Here is a 16,865-nt window from a genome sequence, read left to right as displayed (position 1 = left end):
AAACGTGCCACGTGAGGGCACGGCCGCACGCATGGTGACGTCAGGCGCCGCGGCGTCCGATTGGCCGCTCGCCGAGGGACGCGCGTCGAGGTTGCAGGCTCGGCTCAGGGTCGCCTGCCCGGGCTTTCGTTCCGCTTCGAGGCCGCTCCCGCGGGCTCCGCTGTTCCGGCCCCGGGCCCGGGTGTCGGGGGCCACAGGCCGCGGCAGCCCCCGACGAGCTCCTCCTGCTGCAGCCGCCGCAGCGGCCGGGCCCAGCGCAGCCTCCAGGACAGCGCAAGTCCGTGGCGGTCGAGGACGAGGCGCGCGGGGTCGGGGCTGCCGGCCGCGCTGCCCAGCAGCAGGTAGTCGTTGCCGGGCCGCAGGCGCAGGCAGCCGCAGGCCAGGTCCGCGCGGGGCACCCAGGCCTCCTGGCCGCCCCGGCGCACGGGCCGCGCCCGCTGCTTGTACACGGCCAGCACGCGCACCGCCAGCCGCTGCCACTCCGGGCCCGCCACCTCGGACGCCAGCACCTGCGCGCGGAGGACTGCGGGGAGGGGGTGGGGGATCAGGCCCAGGCGGTGGGGGGGCCTCCCCGGGGGCCCGTGGGGGAGGGGCGGGCCCCGAGGTGTGAGGGGTGGGGCCTGTGGGAGGGACCCCTGTAGAGGCCAGGAGGGACTAAAGGGGGCGGGGATTATAGGGATCGGGTGGGGCTCCGCGATTGCCAGTGGAAGGGCCTGTGCTGTCGGTGTGCCCTGGAGAGGGAAGCCCAACAGAGAAGGGACCGCAGGGTGGATGCCGCTTTGGCGTCAAGATCCCAGAATTATAAAAAAGGTGGCGGTTTCAGGGGACAGCAAATCAAGGGTTTTTTAGTGCGGTTGGGGTCAGAAGTGAGGCCCCGGGGAAGGAGGGGGTATTTTCTTTGCCCTGACTTGGAGATGAAGTGGGGTATGTGGGTATGCTCTAAGCCTGAGGGTAGTAATGACCAGATTCCTGTGCTAGACAGGAGGGATCTGGAGCCCTAGGCCACTGAGGGAAGTATCTGGGGCTGGTGTCCTAGATTTGTGGGCTGAGCCAAACTCCTGGGTGTCTAAAGGAACCAAGATTCCCATCCCCTGCAACTCGAATCATGGTGGGAAGGGGAGTGGAGCTGAGCCTCAAATGCCTGGGCCCGGAAGGGAGGCAGAAAGGGTCTGAGATTAGCAGGACAAGGTAAGGGTCCTTTCATTCAACCAGCTCTCCTTTCTCCTTTCATCTCCAGGTCGCCAGTCCCCTCCCTCAGAGATGTAAGGTTATAGGAGATGGTCAATGAAACTCTACAAGCCTAAGAACATGAGGGAACAGCAGATACAGGAAGGTAGCAGCCCCCTCCCCACACTGACCCCCAGGCCCTCCAATTTGTCTTCTGTCCCATCAGATCCTTGATCAGGAACCCCTTCCCGTTTAAGGTAAGGGAACTGAAGGCCAGAGAAGAGAGTGTTTGCAGGCGGCCATCAGAGCACCTGTCCAGCCTCTGGCCCTCTTGCTCCCCAGCACTCACCGTAATCCTGCTGGCAGAACCTCCGGAGGCTCATGTGCACCCTGGTGTCCGAGATATTGCAGTAGTTTTGACACTGAGGGTCTGGGGAGGGTCGGGCTGACTGCAGTGGGCTCTTGAGGCCTAGGCCACGGCATTCTGTCCCTGGTGCCCGAATCTTTGCGCCTGGGCTCAGTGGGCCATTCCTGCCCCCACCCTCACCCCTACCCATGCACTTCTACCTAGGACCCCACTTAGGCCATCCCTGATTCCTCTTGCAACCCGGGAACTCCACTCCAGCCCGGCTTACCAGAGCTGTATGCACCAGGGGTTGTAGCAAAGGCCGTTGTAGCCTCTGGAATTCCTGTGTGAGAAACCAGAAGAGAAATTTAGTCCCTTAGTTCCCGCCTACTCACTGAGGAATCTATAGATCCAAAGTGCCAATTCCTTTAAGGTCCAAGAATTCAAGCACCCTTGCCCTCATCCCCCAAGGACATGGAGTCCTGGGCCCTAGCTCCCTCACTGGGACCCAGGAATCCAGGCCAGCCACCTTGTCTCTCTGACCCAGGAGTCTGGAATTGCAGTCCTCTTCTCCCCAAGGACCTGGAAACCAACCTCCAGTCCCTGGCTTCTACGTGCCAGGGCCCCTGGCCTCACCACACTTGCCCAACTAGAGCCCTGGGGAGTCTCCTTCCCACTCTCCCCTCAGATTTGTGACCCTACGCCACAGGACTTACGCTGGCAGGGCATTCTGGGGGAGCGGCTCTGCTGGTAACCAGGACCACAGCGGTTGCACCTGAGGCCCATGACCCCCAACTTGCAGGGGCACTGCCCGCTGGTCTGGTTGCAGGCTCCACCTGTTGCCCCAATAGGGTGGCACTGGCAGGCTGCGCGAGGAGAGGAGCTGGGGGTGTGGGGTGTCTGGGACCCTGATGCTCCATCCCGATTCCCCGGCCCTCGTCCCTCAGACCCAGGAGTCTGGGCGCCATCCCAATTCCCAGAGCCCTGCCCCCTTATCCTTTGGACCAGGGGTCCAGTCCACCAACCCATTTTTCCCTTAGACCCAGAAGTTTCGTCCTCTCTCCTTCCCCATTTAGGCCCAGCCTCAGTCCCAAATTACCCCGGCAGGCCTTACGGCTGGTGATCGGCTGGCTGGGGTCCCTCCAGAACCCCGGCTGGCAGTAGTGACAGTGCCGCCCGGCTGTGTGGTGGCGGCACCGCTCACAGACACCTCCGCTGCGGCCGCCCGACAGCCTGAACAGCTCAGCATTGAAGCGGCAGCGTCGGGCGTGCTGGTTGCAGGAGCAGGCTAGGAGCAAGATGGGACAGGGAGACCGTCAGGGCCGGGCTTTCTGTACTGCCATTTCCAGCTTTTTCCCTGCTGCCCTCAGGAAGGGAAATAAAGTGAGGAGGTGATGTAAAAGAGGGGTAAGCCTGGGCCCAGAACCTCTTCATTCTCATCTTTAGAATGGGTGCACTGGAGTAGAGTGGGGTGAGATCAAGGGGTCTCATGAACCTCCTGAATTTCCATGTGAAACTGGGGACATGTGAAGCAGGGTGCAGGCCGTGGCCCCAGGGCTGGAGTCAGAACCCCCAGGACCATGTCTCTTACTTGACAAGCTATTTTTGCTTTCTGCAGCTCAGTTTCAGTTTCCTTCCCCTACTTCAAGAGGATCAAATGAGATAAAATAGACATAAAGCGCCTCCCCCAGGGCCTGGCACAGTAGGTGCCCTCTCACTTGGGGCTCTTCTAGGTGCCAGCACTGGGTGCTAAGAGCCTGACACATCTCGTCCTGACCACCGCTCTGTGAGGCTGGCACGGTCGCCTTCCCCGCGTCACAGATGTGGAAATTGAGGCACACAGACATCAAGTCACCTCCCCAACTTAATGCAGCCAGGAGTTAGTTGGTACCAGGATGTGAACCCAGGCCCTCCGACCTCCAGCTCTGTGCTCAAAGCAGCCACACCCCAGCGCTTCTCCCCCAGCTCACAGGATTATTTAGCCCAGGCATTTTTCTAGGGTGTTGGATCAGGTTTTTTAAGGCAGTGCTCTCAGTCTTTACTAGTCAGAAATATTGGGGAAACATAAGCACAAAACACATAGATTTCAGGGCCCAACCCCAGGGCTTCTGCTGGGGGGAGGGAGGGCCAGGAACGAGCATTTACAGCAAGCACCCCAGAGTGAGATGCTTACGTCAGCGGTTCACGGACAGCTCTCTGGAGAGCCCTGGCTTTAGGGAGGTTTTGCTAATAAAAGTCATGAACTGGCAGATCCAGAGCATCCAGTGGAGTTGTGGGAAGGTCAGGGAGCTGAGGGGGCCATCTCCTCCTTTCTGAGCCTCAGTATCCTCCTTGTCCCGTGGGAACCTCAATTCTGGGCCCTCAGGGTTTTTGTGGCATCAGAGATGACAGTGCTATTCAGATTAGGAGCAGGTAGAGCCAAGTTTTGGAATCTTTCTTTCCTGCCGAGGTATCACTTCCCCTCACTTTGCCCCCCGGAAAACTCTGACAGGTGGGGAGCAGTTCAGCTGATGTCCGAAAAGCGTGCAGCTCAGCCATGGACGCTCGTCTGAGCCCACCTGCCTAGACCCTTCTCCATCACAGCCCTGTCCCTCTTACCCAGGTGGGGCCTCAGAGGGCAGTACCCAGCTCGGCATCGGGGGACAAGGCGATCCTCAGAGGGATGGCCCCCCCCGGCTCCCAGGCCCTGTCCAGGCCCAGGGTGAGCCCCGTGTCACCCACAGGCCATGTGAGTCTCCCCAGCCCAAAGCCCAGCTCCGTGCAGGGGTGGGGGGCATCAGATCTGACTCAAGGGGGTGGTCCCTGGGCAAAGCGGAACAGGCCTGAGGTGGACCAGGGAGTACAGCAATCTCCAGGGAGTCCTGAAAGAGGGGTGAGAACACAGTGGGAGCCGAGGAGCGCGGGGAGGCCTGTAAGTAGGTTCACATGAAGAAACAGAGGTGGGCAAGGGGCAGCTGTAGAACAAGGGAGGCTGAGAGAGGGGCAAGTTGAGGGCGCTCCCGTGTGTCTGAGTGTGCCGTGCAGCTACTCCTGGGGCCTGGTGACAGGGCGGCTGCAGGATGGAGGTGGGAGGAGGAGGGCTGGGGAGTCGCAGAAAGTCCTGCTGGAGGGAGCAGAGAGGGGCCAGACTCTGGAAGCTCTGTGGGGTGGGGTGAAGAGGTGGGTAGGTGGGGGAGGGCTCGGGGCAGAGGTGAAGCTAGGAAGGCCTGGCCCCCTGAGGAGGTCCCCCTGGTGGACCCCACCTTCTTCCCCTGGGGAGCAGGACATGAGCAGATGCTGAGAGCGCTCCCTTTGGGCCTAAAGCCCCAGTGGGCTCGTTTGAAAGCTTCATAATTACAGCCTGTACAGGCAGTGCTGCCAGTGTCCCTCTGTAAGGAGGAAAGGGAGGCACAGAGGTTAGGTCACTTCCCTGAGGCTCCCTGCTGGGCGGGCAGAGGAGCCATCCCACCGGCTGGGTAGCCATGCCATGCCCCTGCCCTCTGCCCTGGAATGCTGTGTGACAGCCCCTGAGAGCTGGGCCAGCCCTGCTGGGCCCCCAGAGCTCAGCTTCCCAAGGCTGGATGAGCACAAGCGACCGTCACGCTCTGGGCTCAGTCTCTGTGTCTGTAAAATAGGGCCTCGCCACAGTCCCTGCCTGGCATGTGGCAGGTGGTGGATACATATATATTTAACAAAGAAATATTTCCCTGTAGGAGTTGGGAACTATGCAGCTGCCCTGGCGCCCCATAGCGTTTGGCAAGCTAGGCCCTGGATGCCAGGGAAATGTCATATCATCATCACCCCCGTCATCGTCATGATCAGGGGACATTGAGAAAAGACTGGAGCCCCTTAGTGGGCTCCTGAGTGGGCAGGTGGGCAGCTGGCCATCTGAGGGCCAGACCCACCCGCCACCAGGTGCAGGACAGGCAGCTGGATGGGGGGGTGGGAGGCCAAGAGGGAACTGGCCGAAGCAGGGAGGGGAGGAGCAAGCAGCAAGCCGTGGTGGTGGTCGGGGGAGCACCCGGCCCCCTTGGGGAGTCACAGGGCCCAGTGATGGGCGAGGAGGCCCGGGACTCACGCAGGCATGGGTGAGGGTGCTGGGGCGTGGCCGGCCGCCAGGGCCAGTCGCGGTGGGACGGGCGGCAGCTCTCGCAGCCTGGGCCGGTGGTGTGGTGGCGGCAGCGGCAGCGGGGGGGCCGGGCGCGGGCGGCGCAGCGGGCGGCGTGGCCGTGGCACTGGCAGCGCCCTCTCACACCCGCTGCTGCCGGCCCGGCCCGGCCCCCAAACTCCACGCGGAGGTGGCTGGCCACCATGCTGGCCCTCGGGCCTGGCGGGGCGCGGAAGGTCACCCGCTCGGGGCCCCCCAAGGCCCCAGGCCAGGCGGGCCTTCTCCACAGCGGCCGCCAGGGACCTGCAGTGGCCCAGGCCGCAGACAGGACCAGGGCCGGGGGTCCCGGGGAGCAGAAGCGCAGGCTGACGGACGTCAGGAGGAATGGGCCGCCCAGGGCCAGGGCCAGGCTGCCATTGCAGGAGGCCCCAGGGCCGGAGGCTGCTCCCGTGGACAGGGTGCAGGCCCGCGGGCAGGAGGCCGCCACCCCGGCCAGCTGGGTCACTGGCGGGAGGCAGAAGCGGGCACGACCCCCAGGGTCATAGCAGGGGTCCGCAGCAGTCTGGCTCAGGAGGAGCAAGAGGGCAAAGGTCAGGGGCATGATCCACGCAGAGGCAGGCACCTGGAGAGGGCAGAGGTGGCCGGGCTGGGTCTCAGGCTGCCCCTTCTGGCACCCAGCCCTCAGCCCCCGACCTGCTCCCGTGGCTCTCTGTGGAGCCCCAGCGCTCCACCCCACCCCACCCCAGCCCAGCCCAAGCCCCCTCCCCGGTGTCTAAGCGAGGAAAATAGTTCCATCTGGGGAGAATTACTGTTTACATAACCCAAAGGGGAAAGAACGCAAGCAAAATTGAGAATTTTGCCTGAACTAATCCGTAGCTTAACACCCCAGAGCAATCCGTCAGTGTCGAGGGGGCAGGGGGCCCTGGGGAGGGGGGTGGGCCGGGATGGGGTGGGACGAGAGGGACCGCCAGAGAGCGGGTCTGTGGCTGGTGGCGGCGGGGGTAGGGAGCACGGCTGGCAGGGTGGTGACAGAGGGTGACTGAGAGAGACAGACAAAGAAACAGAAGGGAGGGAGAGAGGCACAGACACACAGACGGCTGAGAGAAAGAGCAGGGATGCAGGTCTAAGTGAGGAGAGGGCAGGAGCGGAGGGTTGCAGGTGGCACGGCCTGGGCACAGGACAGGCAGGTGTAGAGCCCTGCAGGAGGCAACAGGCCAGGGCCACGCTCCCAGGGAGGGGAGGGGGTCTGAAGCGGGAGCCGCGGTCCCGGCCCACGGGGATCCAGGGATCAGAGACCAGACCCTTTCCCACGTGGGGCCCTAACCGTGTTCTCCACACTCAGGGCACGGAGGGGGGATTATCGCTGAGCAGGCCCCCTGCCACCCACCCCAGCCCTCCACCCTTAACCCTTTCCCACCCAGGTGCAAAGCCCAGAGAATCGCCTCAAGAAAGGGATGGGGAGATTAAGGGGAAGTCGCAGGACCCTTGTGGGGGCAGGGAGCCAGAGGGCTTGGGCTGGGGGCCCTGGCGTCGATTTTCTAAGGACCTTCTGATCGCCTCACCTCCAGCCTGCCATCCTGGTCCCCGGATCTGCGGCTCAGAGCCCCCCCATTCTCCACCCATCCTCAGGTCCCCAGAGCAGATGGGACGACAGATGTTGGGGACGGTGGGTGATGAGGGAAGAGAGGGAGACAGGAAAGCAGGAGGGCGAGAGGGCCGAGTGCTCGACGGGCGTGGAAGTCCAAGCCCCCTGAATGGCAGGAGCTAGGAAGGACCTGGCTCTAATACTCCTCAGTTTCCCCCTTCTGGGTTGGCGCCACCTAAGGAGGACCTCCCTCTAGATTTGGGGGTCTCTGGGCCTCTCTAGACCCCACCTCCCAGGTTCCGAGTCCCCCTAAGAGCTGAGAACGACATCTCCCCGAGCCTGATTTCACGTCCCCTGAGTCCCCACTGCTGTTGCCATATGTGGACACCCCGCCCCCCTGCCAAGAGGTGGGGCAGCGCCCGCTACCCGCCCAGGGAGCCTGGCGCCATTTTGTGCTCCTTTGGCGGGCATTTGCCCCCATCCCTCAGCGCCAGCCATAATGAAGACCACCCCTCACCTCCCTCTGCCCCTCTTGCAGGGGCTGCCACTTTCTGGTCCCTAACACTGTGGGGAGCCAGTGGGGGGGGTTCCAGAAGTGGCCCCTGCATGCTAAGGAACCCAGACGTCCGCAGCCCCAGCCCTTAGCCTCTCTGGGGTCTGTATCCCTCCCCAACTTCCCCCATAGCCCCCCACACACTCCCCACATTAAGAAGCAGAATCAACCTGGGATCCGGCAAGGTCCATCAGGGCCCTGCCCCCGAGTGCCGTGGGGTCCACTTGGAACCCAGGCTTCCGTTCAACCAGTTCTTTATGCTCCCCTTGCCCCCAACCTTTGGGTCCCTGACGTTGGTCAAACCTGTGCCCAAGAAGAGGCTTCTGCGTGGCTCCTCGCGTGTCCCTCCCCTTTGCCGAGCCCGGCGGCCGGCAGTCCTGGGCGCTTTGCAGTGGCGAGTGGCTGTTCTCGAGCCCCAGGCTAGTGGGGGTTCTGGGCGGGAGCGCCAAGCACGCAGAATCCTACACCACCCCCGCTCCCACCCCCACCCCGCCCCAATCCCCTCACCAACTGCAGCCGGCTCTCCCCGCAGGGTTCCCCGCCGGCCTCGCCACCCGGGATGCGAGCGCCGTCGACCCCGTGGGTCCTCACAGCGACTGCAAGGAGCCCGCAGCCGGACAGCCCCGGGCAGGGGGGCCTCCGAGGTTCAAGGAAGGTAGGAGGCCAGGGAGGTGGGGGCCGGGTGGGGTGCCCTCTCACATGCACGCAGCTCCCGCCGAGCCGCTCAGCCCCGCTCTCGTCCAGTCCCGTGGGGTCAGCGGGAAGGCGCCCCTCAGAGTGCAGCTCGGCCTCTGGTCGAGCGACCCCAGCCCAGCCCCTTCTGCCCTCCAGAACCTTCTGTCAGCTGTGGGGTAAATGAGCCTCAAGGTCAGTCGCTTTCAAGCCCCCCAAAATCTGCACTTGGAGGGATCATCCAGCTGCCAGGAAACCCAAAGACCTCGCCCTGCTGCCGGCTGGTTTCTGAAACGTGGGGAAGGAGGTGGAGGCGGTGGGAGCAACTGGGACTTCTGTGGCTCCAGCGGCTGGAGGGAGAAAGCAGGGAGCCCCAGGGGGCGTGGGGACTGGCTCAGAGCCAGCCCCCCCAAGGGTCATCTTGCACCAGGCCTCAGTGTTTCCATTGTGAAATTTCATGCCAAGTTACCTTTGACTCCTTCATATATTGAAGTGGTTTCGAGTTAGGAAAATAATGTTTTCAGGTACTTCCCGCCAGGCAAAGCAGAGGCCTCAGGAGGGCAGGCCACGTTACCTGCTGTGGCTTTGAGTGTCCCCAATATTTACTGTGACACTGCATGGGCTTGGGCCCGACAGGGATGTGGGGATCAGCTGCCCTGGGTCTGCCTGGGTCTGGGGAGCATAGCCGAGGAAAGAGCTCAGGGACCTGGCTCAGGGGGCGCCACCCTGGAGGAGGCCCCGCTGCAGTGCGGGTGGGGCAAGAACAGGGGTCACGGGCTGGAAAGAAGGGAGTGAGTCAGAGAGCTTGGCAGAGGGGCCAGGAGTCAGCGGGCAGGGAAGAGGCCTGGGGTGGGTTCAAACAGACTTGCAAAGCATTGAGGGAAAGGGTGACAAGGTGCACTCTCCGTTGAGCTGATTCCTTCAGCCAGTATCTAACTGAGTTCCCACAGGCTCCAAACACCAAGACCCCACCCTTGGTGGGCTCACGGCCTAGCGTCCACCAGTGTAACAAAGGTGAAGACTGTGGACCGTTAGGGTGACAAGTGCTTTAGGGCAAAAGAAGATGGGGAGGGCTGGGGACGGGGCATGCCCCTGGGGTGGCCCGGAGGGCTCGCTCAGGAGGGTACATGTGGGCTGAGAGCTGGAGGGGCTGGGGGAGTCCCCTGGGCGCTCTGGCCAGTGCAAAGGTCAGTGTTGCTGTCAGAGAACATTCTGGAATAGTGTTTAGGTCTCACTGCTTCGTCCCCCCCCCTCGCCCTTGGAAACAAGAAGCTTCTTAAGCTGATGTTCTCTGGAGGGGCGATTTTTCCTCACCTTTTCTTAAAAGCCTGAGCCTCTTGAGAGGCGCCTGGGGCTGAGGGTAAGGATGGAAGTAGCAAGACCAGAGAAGAAACAGTTCCCCAAAGTTGGGAAGGAGGCACTTTGGGGGGAGATTCCTTAGGTATTGGAGACCTTTGCCCTCATGGGCACAGCTCTGTAGGGTTCAGCACAGTGGGACCCCAGAGGCCCCAAGGGGCAGAGGTGACCAGAGCCTACATGTCACTGGGCCGACAGCCTAAGCGCCAGTGTATGCTGGGAGGAGACTGCATACCCCCAGCAGATTCCTGAGTCACACTGCGTGGATTCAAATCCAGGCTCCACTTCTCTGCTAGCTGTGTGACCTTGAACATGTTGTTTAACCTCTCTGTGCCTTAGTTTTCTCACCTGTTAAAAGAGGATAAAATGTGCCTTCCTCATGGTGGTGGTGGGGTGGGTAGCATAAGAACTAAATGAATTAAGCAGGCCCATGCTCTCTTTATCTGAAACTCTTTGGGCCGCATGCCTTCCAGAAACATCTATGTTTGCATATCCTGTATAGTACATAACACACCTGGTGAGCTCTGTGCAGCATCCTGTCACCAAATGTGTTGTTATTTCTGCAGCAAACAGATGGATGTTCACATCAAGGTAAGCCAAATCCACAAAAAGCCACAGGTCCGTTCAGGGCCAGGTTTTGCCCCCAAATGAGTTCCTCCGGGTTGGGATTTGTTGCCGACCTTTATGAGAATTGCCGACAGGGAATGGTGGGCCTGGAGGGTAAGAGCTGGGGCTGGTGCCGGGCGTGCGGTTGGCCCCTCACAAGCACAGGCCTTGATGATTTCCATGGGATTGTAGGTTAAGATAGAGACTGGCAGTCGCTGGGGCTGATGAGCAGCCAGGAGAGGGAGCGCGTGAGACTCATGGAGAAGGCAGAGGGTGGCGGCAGGACCTGCCATGGGGTTTGCAGCCCGGTGCAAAGGAAAATGTGCGGTCCCTTTTCCAGAACTCATTAAGGATTTCAAGGTGGGGACAGCAGCGCATTAAAGCAAGCGCGGGGCCCTTCTCCCAAGAAGCCTTTGTCTCCTGCCCACTCTGCCCGCCCTCCCCAACTCTGGAGCCCACCTGTCAGTTCGGCCGGGGCAGGGAGCGTGGCGAGAGGTCGAAGCCCGACCTCTTCTGAGTCTGGCAGGCAGCGTGATAGTATTGATTGGGACAGACTTCTCACCAGCTCAGAGAGAAGAGGGGCTCGGAGGTAGATTTAATTGGCGTTTGGGAAACGAAAACTGCGAGCCTGGCCCTGCTTTCTGCCCAGTGGGTGGAGTATGACATCACACTCCTCCTGGAGTGACCTCTAGTTGACCTCACCGGGGACCCATGTGAAACGCGTGATATTTGGAGAGGGCCCCAGAGTTTCCAGATTTTCCAAAGCTGATAAAGTGAGGAGCTCAGGAATATGGAAGGAAGAGAGCTGAGGTGGGCCTGCAGAACGCCAAATCTGAGGGAGCCAGGGGAGGGAGAGATGGAGAGTGGGGAGGTGCCCCGCTAAATCGGCCTCAGGGGTTTAGATGGGGCTCAGGGTTGCCGCTGGATGTGCTGTATCCCCTTAATAGATTGTTGGCTCTGCGGGGCAAAGACTCGTGTCCCTTTTGTTCACTGCTGGCTTCCTGCCCCTGGTATGGTACCTGGCAGGGAGGAGATGTGTGCTTTTTGCAGCCCTTTCAGATCACTTCCTAGTTTGCCAGGCACTGCTCTAAGGACATTTCAAATATTCCCTTGTTTAGACCTCATGCAACCCCTTCAGGCCATTCTGTGAGATTGAAATCTGTGAGAAAACTGTTTGCATAGGTAAAATGTGCCCAAGTATTGGCAGTTTCCAGTGGTTCAGCTGAATTATTATTCTTTAATGCGTGAAGACACTCACATTCAGAGAGGTTAAGTAACTGGCCTGAAGTCACACAGCACTGGGAAGGGGAGCTCAGATTCATACCCAGGTGGAAAGGCTCCAATGTCTGCTCTGGGACCTACCCTATGTGGCTCAGGAAACATGACTGGCTGGATTGAACCAATGAGTAATTCAGGGGTGGGGCGAGTGAAGGCAGGAGACCTGCCTCCTCCCAGCCCTCCCCCTGACTTAAGCCCTCTGTCCTCCCTGCAGCCATCAGGCGATTCTGGGCCACGCGCCCTTCCCTCTCCAACCTCTTCTTCCTCTTTGCCGTCTTCGTGGCGTCTGTCATCTTCCACTGCCACTGGCATCTGGCCCCGCTGCCGGAGCCCTGGGCCCATCCCGTCCACGTGGACCTGGTCCCCGATCGCCTCCCCCGCGAGGGCCTGTGGACGGTCAAGGCGCAGGGCCGCCTGGGGAACCAGATGGGTGAGTACGCCACGCTGTACGCGCTGGCCAAGATGCACGGGCGGCCGGCCTCCATCCCCTCCCGGATGCACAGCGCGCTGGCTCCCATCTTCCGAATCAGCCTCCCCGTCCTGCACGACAGTGTGGCCAGCAGGATCCGCTGGCAGAACTACCACCTGCATGACTGGATGGAGGAACAGTACCGCCGCATCCCGGGTGAGTTCGTGCGCCTCACGGGCTACCCGTGCTCCTGGACCTTCTACCACCACCTCCGGCCCGAGATCCTCCAGGAGTTCAGCCTCCATGAGCACGTGCGGGAGCAGGCCCAGGCCTTCCTGCGGGGCCTGCGGGTGAACGGGAGCCGGCCGGCCACCTTCGTGGGTGTCCACGTCCGCCGGGGGGACTACGTCCACGTCATGCCGCGCGTGTGGGACGGCGTGCTGGCCGGCCCAGGCTACCTGCGCCAGGCCCTGGGCTGGTTCCGGGCCCGCCACCGCGCGCCCGTCTTCGTGGTCAGCAGCGACGACATGGCCTGGTGTCGCCGGCACATTGACGCCTCCCGGGGGGACGTGGCCTTCGCCGGCAACGGCCGCCAGGGCTCGCCGGCGCGGGACCTGGCGCTGCTCACGCAGTGCAACCACACCGTGGTGACCGTCGGCACCTTTGGCTTCTGGGCCGCCTACCTGGCGGGCGGCGACACCGTCTACCTGGCCAACTTCACGCGGCCCGGCTCCCGCTTCCGCAGGGTCTTCAGGCCCCAGGCGGCCTTCCTGCCCGAGTGGGTGGGCATTGCCGCCGACCTGGGGCCGGCCTGAGACGCTCCGGCTGGGCCCTGCCTGGGCCTGGCACCCTGAGGGGCGGGCGGGAGGAGGGCACCGACTCCAGGAGTTGTTGCCCAATTTTGCCGCTTCCCGGCTGGGAAGTGTGCCACCTGAGAAGGGGGTGCCCGGGCAGCATTAGCACCCACCCCACCCCCCGGCAGGCACTCCACCGACAGCACCCATGACAGCACCCATGCAGCCTGAGCTGAGTGTGAGCCGCTGACATGGAGGTGCAGTGTCCCCTCTCCTTTGCAGCACCAGCAGGTAGAAGAAGTATCTTTTACATTCACTTGCTGGGAAAGTTGGGCCACGAAGTCCTTCTTGCCTTCAAGTAAAAAGGAACCAGTGTTTTGTTTGTTGTTTGTTGGCAGCTAAGAATGCAGGCTTTGGGTTTACAGGCTTCGTCCTGAAGGAGTGTGAGGGGAACGGAATTGTGGAGGAGGAGAGGGTGAAGGTCAGGGATTTACCGTGGGTGGGGAGGGTGAGTTCGCTGGTGTGGACGGGAGAGAGTCGGGGGGCCAGGCAGCACCCTGGGATGTGGGAAGGCCTTGGCACCAGGCCTCACCCTGCAGCAGCCAAGACTGCTGGACACGTGTCCGCATGTTCTGGAAGTCTTCTGACCCCAAGGGGCCATGGAGACCCGCGTCACAGCCATCTTGGCAGTGACCTGTGTGGCTCTGTCCGAGCCCCCAGGACCGAATGTGCCTTGAGAAACCTCAATATGGACAAAAATTTTATTAAGCAATTGCAATGCTGGTTTCCCTATGTTGAGTATATTTTAAAATATGGAAATACCAGTATTTTTAATGCTTTCATGTTCCTTTTTGAATATTAAAAAATTCTTAACGTGGAATCATTGACAATCATTTAAAATTTCCGTAGAACCCCCGTGCACTGGTTTAGGAAACATTTTGACCTAATCTCTTCTCTGTTGTAAACCCAACCACATGTCTTACTGCTTTTAATCTCCATTTATTGGCTTACTTCTGAAGTTAACCACCTTTTCTTTCATACGTTAATATATTATATCTTCTCAGAGCCATTTCGGGGCCTCAGTCTGCTTCCATAAATCCCGTGACAGAGTCATCTTAGTGTGGGTTGAGGGTTGGAAGAGGTTAAAGAAAGCAGAAGTAGGCTTTTGAAGGAGAAGAAGTTGAGGAGAAGGAGTTGGGGAGAAGGGGAGGGGGCTATCTATAGCTGTGTAACAACTTGCCCCAAAAGTGTGGTGGCTTGGAGCTCTGAACTCCAGAAAACTGTGTTCTTAACCCAATCACAATGAACCCATTGCAAGTAGCACCTTTTGATGAGGTTGTTTTAAGGTGTGGTCCAGTTCGATCAGGATATGTCTTACTCCTAGTACCAGAGTCCTTTATTAAGCTGAATGAAATTTGGGCGTTGCTATGTGACAGAAAAGCCAAGAACCCAGGATTGCCAGCAGCCAGCCCCAGAATGCCACAGTCTGCAGGGAGAAAGCATCACCCTGATGCCTTGATTTTGAACTTCTAGCTTCAAAGCTGTGCACCAACAAATTCCCATTTTTAAACCAACTTGCTGCATGGTATTTGTTTTAACAGCCAGGAAGCAAAAGCCTTGTTACTTCTAACAACTCTCTCACTGGGTCTGAGAGCAGCTTAACTGAGTGGTTCAGACTCAGAGTCTCCAGTGAGGCTGCTGTCAGGTGGTGGCTGGGGCTGCTGTCACTCGAAGGCTTGACCGAGGCTGGAAGACCTGAATCCATGACTGGCTCTTGGCGTTGGCTGTTGGCTGGGTGGCCTCAGCCCCTCGCCACACAGGCTTCCATGGAGCTGCTTGAGTGTCCTCACGATATGGCTGCTAGATTTCTCCAGAAAGAACAACCCAAGAGGTGAAATGGGAAGCAATAGTGCCCTTTTTGACCCAGCTTTAAAAGTCATACACTGTCACTTCTGCCATATCGTACTGATTGCACAGCCCTGATTCAACACGGGGGGACTCTGTGTGTATGGGGTGGTCTACACAAGGCCGTGCACCCCAGGAGGTATGGGTGTTTGCAGGCCATCTTGGAGGCTGCCTGACACAGACTTCTAGCCTCCATTCCCAGCTCCTCCCCTTTAGTTCTTTGGGCCCACTCCCCTTTCCTTGCGTCTGTTCTCTCTGGCCCAGCTCCTCCTCTTCAAAATGAGTGACCTTAACCAGGACCTTTTCCTTAATCATCCCTCCAGAGAGGAGTTCAAGCCAGCAGGACCAGAGGGACCATGGGCCTGAGTGAAACATAGAAGTTAGAAATCAATGGCAACCGCAGCTCTGGGTCAAATAAAATCCCCACGAGCTGGTGCCTTCCTTCTGCCCCCTCCCAGGTCTGCTCTTCACCTCTCTCCATCCTGGGAAGCTGACCTGAAGGCACGTACAGGTCGCCCTGGAGTAAGGCTCAATGGGGAGCACAGTCCAGAAACTGGAGGGAGGAAGGAGAGTGAATTTGGGTTGTGAAAGGCAAACTTGGCAGAGACTCAACAAAGATGAGGCAAAGAAGTTCAGGCAAAGTTTTATTTCGGGGAGGAACAGAGCCGCCTGGGCAGCATTTAAAGAGAGAGAGAAATAGCTGCCTTGAGGTGGCCCGGGATAGGGTTTTTATGGCTTGGGGTAGGGAGTTGGGGGTAGAGGTTAGGCAGATTTTCATCGGTGGGTTTTTGGGAGTTGGCAGCCTTCCATTGGTGAAGTTCAGAATTCAGACACTGCCTTAGTTATGCAGGGTTGTGACTGTCAGAGGGTGGAGGTTGAGCGATGAGACGTTACCTCAAGAGGGTGACTGCTGGAGGGTGAAGGGAATGCAGGCTTCCGAGTGGAATGGGGTGGGAGAGGCTTTCTGAAATACTTCCCAGGGGTAGGTCACATGGGGGGGAGGGGTCCTGTCCTCCAGGCCTAACAGGTTGTTTAGTCTCCCTTCTGTGCCCCTGAAGTCCTAGGGATGGGCACAGCTCCCCACTGTTGCTGGAACCTGGGAGCTGCACCGGCCCTTGGTTGTTTCTCTACCCCTGCCCACGGGCCATTCAGCTCTCTCATTCCCGCTGGGCTGTCCTCACGCTGCCAGTGCGAGTGGCCCATCTCCTGCTGGGACCCGGCCAAGGCCACCAGCGATTTAGTACCACGCAAAATAAATTCCATATTGACATCTTGCTCTGACATTGAAGTAACTGAGCTGAGTTTCTTGCCAGCTTAGCAAGACAAGGGCTCTTCCTCCATCAAATCCAAGTTAATCAAGAGTCAAGAGGTCATCTGGAGGTTATTCTTATGCAACATATAGATATCCCTTTTTTAGTTTTTGATGTATCCGAGTAGTTAGAGGGCAGAACCTGAAACTGTTGAACTGTCATCCAGTACCTTGTTTCTTGATGACACAAGACTTTTTTTTTTGTATTTTCATCATCATGATCATTTCTTAGAACATTTGCATCAATTCAGAAAAAGAAATAAAAAGAAAACAGAAAAAAAACATACATACCATACCCCTTACCCCTCCCTTTCACCGATCATTAGCATTTCAATCTAATAAATTTAACATTTTTTCCTCCTATTATTTATTTATTATTATTATCCCATATATTCTACTCAGATGAAAGACTTTTAAGGTGTGACCATGTGATTGTGAAATCCTTGTGATTGGCTCTCCTTTCATCCAGTGCATGGACAGATGAGTAAGAAAATAAAGACCAAAAAAATAAGTAATAGTGGGGATAAGGGGTGTGGGATATTATGGGTGCTCTTTTTCTTTTCTTTTTTCATTCTTTTTATTTTTTTAATTAAAAATTTTTTTTATTAATTAACAGAAAAAAAGAAATTAACCCAACATTTAGAAATCATACCATTCTACATATGCAATCAGTAATTCTTAACATCATCACATAGATGCATGATCATCGTTTCTTAGTACATTTGCATCGGTTTAGAAGAACTAGCAACACAACAGAAAAAGATATAGAAAGTTAATATAGAGAAAAGAAATAAAAGT

General features: G+C 58.5%; 2 protein-coding genes across 2 annotated transcripts; one reads left to right on the top strand and one right to left on the bottom strand.

Moving 5' to 3' along the window:
* Positions 1-104: 104 nt before the first annotated feature.
* On the bottom strand, positions 105-6,201 carry NTN5 (netrin 5). The gene is made up of 6 exons (XM_077130454.1): positions 5,571-6,201; positions 2,613-2,801; positions 2,230-2,379; positions 1,803-1,856; positions 1,517-1,597; positions 105-523 (listed from the first exon to the last, which is right to left on the bottom strand). Exons 1-6 carry the CDS (start codon positions 6,199-6,201, stop codon positions 105-107), a joined length of 1,524 nt encoding a protein of 507 aa, XP_076986569.1.
* Positions 6,202-10,268: 4,067 nt separating this feature from the next.
* On the top strand, positions 10,269-13,335 carry LOC143660168 (galactoside alpha-(1,2)-fucosyltransferase 2-like). The gene is made up of 2 exons (XM_077133575.1): positions 10,269-10,486; positions 11,865-13,335. Exons 1-2 carry the CDS (start codon positions 10,414-10,416, stop codon positions 12,872-12,874), a joined length of 1,083 nt encoding a protein of 360 aa, XP_076989690.1. The 5' UTR covers positions 10,269-10,413; the 3' UTR covers positions 12,875-13,335.
* The last annotated feature ends 3,530 nt before the right edge of the window (positions 13,336-16,865 follow it).

Source organism: Tamandua tetradactyla, chromosome 16, assembly GCF_023851605.1.
Source record: "Tamandua tetradactyla isolate mTamTet1 chromosome 16, mTamTet1.pri, whole genome shotgun sequence".
Taxonomy (NCBI): Eukaryota; Metazoa; Chordata; class Mammalia; order Pilosa; family Myrmecophagidae; genus Tamandua; species Tamandua tetradactyla.
Note: the sequence above shows the minus strand (reverse complement) of the source record. Positions and strands in the feature narration are given on the sequence as shown.